Below are 6,902 nucleotides of genomic sequence, written 5' to 3'. Positions count from 1 at the left end.
CATAGTGAGTCCCGTGTGCTCCCAGTTAAGGAGCATAATGAACTCCCCTCCAGGCAGTTCCTCTTGGGATGACAGATACCGTCGAAACGGCACGCTTCTTGGGTATCCTTAAGCAATTTACGCAGCAATACCATACGTAGAAATCACTCTTATAGTCACCTACCTCCTAGGAGTAGTTCCCACGCCGAGTAACCGGAAAGGGACCGGATTTTTTATCCGAGCAAAGATTGGCAATTTGACAGAATTCTGCTGCTAAAACAACAACAACAGCATAAAAAGATCATCCTTGATCTACGTCGACCAATACACAGACCAGACTGTAGATGCAACCCACTTCAGACACGCACTGAACAACATTAACACCTTCATCGACTGTCTCTAAGTGAATGAAGTACTTGGAATTAAGTAACTACCCATTGCAGATGAAGAACTTGAGTTGTCTTGCGAATCTAGAGTGACCCTTTCGTAACATAATTTTGGCTATTGCAGCAGGTTGAACTGCTACCTAACCGTAATCGAGCTCCCGACATTTCAAATATATTCTACATACATAAGTCCTACGTGCAATGAGTCCCCGCATGTCTTTAGTCACCTATTTGCAAGCTTAATGAATCCCACTCACCTAACACTGCTCTACGCATGGTCCGATCTCGTCTTAACAGCACTTTTCATGGTCTTCCGTTTTATGATCAGCATGCATGGACGTTGAGTTCCATTAAATTCGCGAAAGTCCAGTTTACTATAAGATAATATAGACCTGCTAACCAAGATTTCACCTTCAAATACAAATCCTAAAAATACGCAAATTTTTTTTTTATAATTCTTTAGATCCTCAGTCCTGTCTCGTTCAATAACCCTATTTTTCAAATCCAACTCTTTTACACCAAATTCTGAGTTAATTGCAAAGCCTTTTTGGAGGCTACTGCATCCGTAGAAGCTACATGGACAACATCTGCCTCTTTTATAACTCTATTTACTACGATAAGTGCACACGAACCGTTCGTACTTTCCACCCTGTCACTACCTGTGTTTAGTTGTGCCATTAGGTTACCTAGGAAACCTATTAAGCCGAATAGACTCATTACCAAAACCAGACAAACACAAATCGAAGCATTCTGATAACTTTCACGTGTATTAAATCAAATTTTAGTACAAAAAATATCAAATTGATAATAATGAGTGGTCAGCTCACACAAAGCGTAAGGAAGAAATCGAAAGAAAATCGTCGAAAGAGCTCTAAACAAGTGAACCGTACCAAATCCAAACGTTGCAAGTCACGACCAACTCGCGAATACCAGGAAAATGAGCGCGAGGTACTAGCTTTATTGGAGAACACAAGCCTCTCTATCGATAACAGTCCACAGAGCCATCGGAAAGATGAGTTAACGTTGAGTCTGGATTTTTTTTGCCGCACCAGCGAGGAAGAACTCCCAACAGCCGGCAGCTCTGCGCAACATAAAAAGCTACTGAAGACCGATAGTATTGAAGCAGCTAGCTTAGACAATGGCAGTGAGAGAACTGAAGAGGATGAAAAGCAGCAGGAAGAGTTTACAACTGCTGACGAGGATGACGAGAATGCGTCTGAGGGCAGCGAGCGAACTGTTTCACCTAATTCTACACAGCAGCGCGAGCAAACCGCTTCCACCTACATACAAGTCGACCAAGATGATGTGGTCGTGCAACGGATTGAGTGTGAAAGGTTCATACCAGACGCAAATTTGCTTTTCAAGCCACAAGCGAAACTCACGTCGGAAATCGCCTTGGCTGCAAGTAGTCTTGGCAATCTGGATAGTCGAGGAAAACCGCAAGTATTACATGCCAATATATGTCGCATGCTGAATCGGCATCAAGCAGAGCAGCGTGCGAGAGATGAGCCCATCTCTAAGGCGGTTGTAGAACAACTAAAGCTTACCAATTCAACATGGTCATCATATATAAAGGATCGTACACTTTACCGCAGCTTTTGTGCACATAAATTTCATCCGGTATTTTGCGAACCGACACGTCAACCGGACGAGATACCCACAAGGAAACTCGTGCGCATCTACTTGAAGGAGCTACTCTTCACGGCACATCCGCATTTGTTGGAGGAACATCGACTCTCTAACGCCTTGGAGGAGCTCTATGAGAATTATGTGCAGCGGCAACAACAACGTGTTTGTAAAAAGCTGCGCGCACAACTGCAGACCGAGCGTCGTGTGGTCAATGAGCTGTTGCTGCGTGAGTCAAGGAACAGCGCCGAACAGGAGTCGGCACGCACAATTGAGCGACGTGCGCGTCAACTGGAGAATCAATTACTGAGCGTGCGTGCGCTACGCAATAGGCTTTATGAGGAGGAGTCGAAATCTAAGCAGCTGCTCAAAGAAATACTGGACACTTGGAAGTGTCTCAAGCAACTACGTAAGACACAAGATTACCAATGTACACGCTTCAAACTACGCATACACGTAGAGGATGCGGCAAATACGGCCGCGGAGGCACAACGCTGGGCCGAACGCTTCGAGATGGACTTGAATGAAATTTACCGCGAGGAGTTGGAGATTTATTACCGCGCCAAACGTTTGTGGAAGGAGCGCGTTCGCAAGGCCGATATAGCGGAGCTACCAATTAAGCCACGTAAACCGGATATCACACAGTTGTCGACGGAGTTGCGCGCCAAGTTAGCCCAGTGTTTGGGTGCGCAAGGCGAACCGAAGATCAATGTACAACTACATCGTGTATGTGAGGGCGAGTTTTACAATCTGCCCGGTTTGAAGCGACTAAAAAGTTTCTTCATGAAAATTTACTTCGATGGTGAGTTTGTGAGCGCAACGCGCAGTTATCGCATCGAACCCGATTTACGCATACCGATGAACGAGGTGTTTGGCATCTTTTTGGAGCGGCGCATGCCAAAGGATATAAGAGTAACGGTAAATGTAGCTATGTATACAACTGCTTTCATCATTTTTTAACGCATTGCTCTCAACAGCTCTACGAAAAATTCCGTCTGCACTCAGCGCGCAAAGTTGTCGATATAGCAGTGCCTATACCGCACGCGCTGCACACGGCCGACACCGAGCACCAACGCATATGCTTTACAGCACCTCAATCTTTGAACGTTAGTGGACGTCTCACCATACGTTTTCAATGTGAGGAGCAAGTGGACTTGAGCGCCCGCTGGTATGTGCCAACTGCCGCCAACACCAGTCCCACCGGCTCGTTGCAAAGCTCACCCGCATGTCCAGCAATGGCGCGTGAGCTCCATGCCGAAAAGCTATTAGTGCAATTCGACGACAATGCACAGCACACTGACGAGGACGAAGTAGCAAGTGCGTCGGCCGAACCGGATAAAGCGCCAGCGAAGTCACTTAACACCTGCACCTTCGAAGAGGACTTATTGCATTTTTGTCCTATCGAAGATTTGAAGCATAACCGACGCTTTAAGCTGCTGCGTTCACGTTACTTGAAAAATGATCCGCGCACGCGCGAACTGCGCTTTATTGCGGCGCTGGACAATGAGCTTGAGTTCGATTGGTCCGATAAGGAGGAGGCGATTATTGAAGCGGGCGATTGGCTGGATCCGATCGATTTGCATAAACATGAAGGCAAAAAGTATCTAAAGCAACTCTACGAAGCGATACGTAGTCAGTGTGCGCGTTTGAGCATTGCTGCGGCAAGCGCTGAAGAGTTGCTGATCGGCGATGTGCCAGCCAGTTGGAGGTGTGTAGCGAGTGTGACGCTCAAAATATTTAAGTTAGAAATAATTATACTTTCTTAACGCTGGCCACAGCACATTCTTTCAGGCTTTGAGTTTGATCTTCAACCCCAGACGCACATTGAGCGCGCCACCCACTCTGTCAGCTACGTCACATGCGCATGTACTGGATATGGATGCTAGTCAAAACTACAAGATCGTTTTGAATATCGTACGTGCTACCGGTATACCAGTGCGCATACCAAACACGACGGATAACGAGAGTAAGGAACGCAGCAATGAGAGCCCGAACATGTTCGTGACGCAGCGTAAGTTTTGTGTATACAAAATATTCAGAGTTTTACCACAAATGCTGCAATTTTACAGTTTATAAATACTCCAACGTGCGTCCTTTCATAGTACTAAGTTACAGAGATAAATTTTGTCGCTCGCTAACCGTAGAGGGTTCAAATCCGACATGGAATGAGCAACTCATTTTGCAGTTCAGGTATTTTAGCACACGGAACTTTATTAATATACATAAAATACTAACATTTTTTTATGCGTTTAGTGGCAGCTTGACGGATATGCGCGATGATCTCAAAATCTCGCTCTTCGACGAAGTGATCGAGAATCATCTTAACGATGAGCTCAGTGTGCGCAATATGGACATCTATCAGCGCGTACAAACTAATTGGCTGGGTGAATACCGCTTTCCCATGCACACACTACTCTCACAACAAAAGGTGCGTGCATAGTCCGACTTGACTGTCCCAGCAACTATGCTCTTCCAACTAGTCACTTTATTTTATCTTTCAGCTTGATGGCGTAATCGAGTTGAAGACACCCAAAGTACTGCTTGGCTACAAACAACCAACTCTGGAGCACATAACCTCACAAGCTGACGTGAATATATCCATTGAACAATTTCCGGAAATAAAAGAAACGTTGCGCCTTTGGCTCTACATGAGCATTGAGCCGCACGTGACATTGCCACACATTAATACCGCTAGCTTGGAATGTGCCGAATTGAAGGACGTGCGACAGCAGTTGCTACAGTGGTCGCTGCAAGCGCAAGAGCTGCATCCCGCACGTTATATTGAACCGTTAGTTTGTACAGCAGAGGGTAAACGCGTGTGTTTAACGCGTCTTTTGGAACCGGTGTCACTGCCGTTGGAGTTGAACGAACAGAAGTTCGAATTGGCTTGCCGTTTCGTCGCACTCTTGAATGTATTGAAGACCTACGATCCGTGCATGCGCTTCGATGGCATTTGGCTAAATAACCAATGTGTGTTGGATACCAATTGGTGTACGTTGAAGGATCTTGGCGTGTTGTTATGTAATTTTCTGCTCGGTATTGGTGTTAACTGTTGGCTCGTGCTCGGTCATGCCACAACATACGGCGAGTGTGCCTTTGTTTTGTATCGAAATGATGAAGGTGAACTCTTGCTCATCGATCCTCAGACGGGCAAACGTTTCGGTACAAAAGATGTCTTCTGTCCGCTCTATAAGATATGCATGGTGGTGGCGCAGGATAATGTGAGTGTTATGTAATCGAAAGAGTCGTGAAAAAATTTCTATAAATATCGTTACAGTTATATGCCAACATTCAATCTGAAGCACGTATCACAATGACGAATTTCAATTTGAAGGACACATCCTGTTGGCTGCCCGCTTTCTCGAAACGCAATCCCGCCCCTTTGGGCGGTGTACAAAAACTAGATTACACTTACCAGCTCGCCTTCAATACATTCGAGCTGAGGCGCAACATTGAGCGAAAGATAATGAAGAAAATCAATTCGTGGCGCGCTATGCGTAAGACCATTTGGAATCGGTAAGTGCAATGCAAATTATGGTGAAAATTTGAAATGTTCGACGTTAAAATAATTTTTTAACAGCGCCTTTCAGCCACGCCTTCAAAGCATTCTTCAAGACTTAGAACAACTATGTATATCCGACAATGGATCGTACACTGAAGCGAAGTACACCGATCAAGTAGCGGCTGAATTTCCAAACTATAAGGTAACTCAAACCCAGGACAAGCTTATGAAAGAAGAGTTCCAATTTAGATTAGGTCATCTTAGTGGTCCAAAAAAGATTTATAGGTTAGGTTAGGTTAGTTTGGCAGGCTAATAAGCTATGCATAATTCAGTTTTGATCTTTAGCGATACCAGTTGACGTAATACAGAAGGAGTAGTTATCATCTAGGCGAAGTTCAACAGGTTATGTAGCCGCACTAATGATATCTCTTCCAGTGTCCGTGGAACACCAAGTGTTTGAAGCGCTGCCGTGCTGATGCAATACGTGTGCAGAAGAGATACTCCATTCCTGTTGCCTTGCCTTGACATTTCTTGTAGCTTTCTCTAACTGTCAGCCCCATTTTGTAGACGTGCGCCGCCTATCATGGTCCTTTAGTCCCTTCTACCGAGTGCCAGTAGCAACTTTGAGTATTTTTGATCTACCCCTTTGCCCATGACTTTTGCAGTTTTGCGCTTCAGCGTCATTTGGATCGTCATTGCCATTCTCCTGTCCAAATTGTCGTATAGACAATGCATGCTTTTATCAATGTGAGTGACGTTTTCGAATAACATTCGTACGCAACTCTTGGCGATCTAGTCCAATATTGCATAGCCTTTGTAAATGGTTTTCAGTGCTTGTCGGAAGTTGCGTCCGAACTCTGGTCGCCGTAATGTCTAACGTCGTGGACGTAATTGAGAAATGACTTTTTGATGTTCCTAGGAAGCGATTTCGCTCTAAGCAGGTGACTGCAGGAGTGATTTCTGATATCCTTATGATTGCTTCCTACATGAACCAGGAGATGGAAAATTTTTGAAAAATCTTTCTCAAATTACCCGTCGTCCAAAGGACGAAGACTTCTAGGGAATTGAATTTTTGTACAATGTTTATGCTATTTCGACAAAGTTTTATGGCATCTCTAGTTGCCCCAGGTTATTCTACTTTACATTTTAGTTCATTTAATTTTGGTATAACTGATTCTTTAATACTTTTTTCATATTTTCAGATCTATGGCTATGCCCTCAACTTTCCTTATACAAATCTCACTTCGATTTCTGAACGCATCAAGTCCACTGGCATACATTTGAATTCGGATAAGCGTGTTGAGTTTTGCTTGGCGACACATATACATATCTATCCAAATGATGTGCTCTCTGTGTGGATATTTCTGATATCATTGATACCTATCGGGTTTAATTAAGGGTTAAGTTAA

The 6,902-nt window shown here is 44.4% G+C and overlaps 1 protein-coding gene across 1 annotated transcript; it reads left to right on the top strand.

Annotated features, from left to right (window-relative positions):
• The first annotated feature begins 1,183 nt into the window (after positions 1-1,183).
• Positions 1,184-6,902, top strand: LOC108968578 (coiled-coil and C2 domain-containing protein 2A). Its single transcript, XM_018932700.1, has 9 exons — positions 1,184-2,909; positions 2,969-3,699; positions 3,770-4,002; positions 4,061-4,181; positions 4,245-4,419; positions 4,493-5,212; positions 5,269-5,507; positions 5,572-5,695; positions 6,696-6,902. Exons 1-9 carry the CDS (start codon positions 1,833-1,835, stop codon positions 6,888-6,890), a joined length of 3,615 nt encoding a protein of 1,204 aa, XP_018788245.1. The 5' UTR covers positions 1,184-1,832; the 3' UTR covers positions 6,891-6,902.

Source organism: Bactrocera latifrons, unplaced genomic scaffold (assembly GCF_001853355.1).
Source record: "Bactrocera latifrons isolate USDA-ARS-PBARC rearing strain unplaced genomic scaffold, ASM185335v1 scaffold_220, whole genome shotgun sequence".
Taxonomy (NCBI): domain Eukaryota; kingdom Metazoa; phylum Arthropoda; class Insecta; order Diptera; family Tephritidae; genus Bactrocera; species Bactrocera latifrons.
Note: the sequence above shows the minus strand (reverse complement) of the source record. Positions and strands in the feature narration are given on the sequence as shown.

Excerpts from the sequence above, each read along its gene's own strand:
- LOC108968578 (XM_018932700.1), top strand. The coding sequence starts at position 1,833 with ATGCTGAATCGGCATCAAGCAGAGCAGCGTGCGAGAGATGAGCCCATC. Across the intron at positions 2,910-2,968 it reads CAAAGGATATAAGAGTAACG|CTCTACGAAAAATTCCGTCT; the intron begins GTAAATGTAGCT and ends TGCTCTCAACAG. Across the intron at positions 4,003-4,060 it reads GAACATGTTCGTGACGCAGC|TTTATAAATACTCCAACGTG; the intron begins GTAAGTTTTGTG and ends GCAATTTTACAG.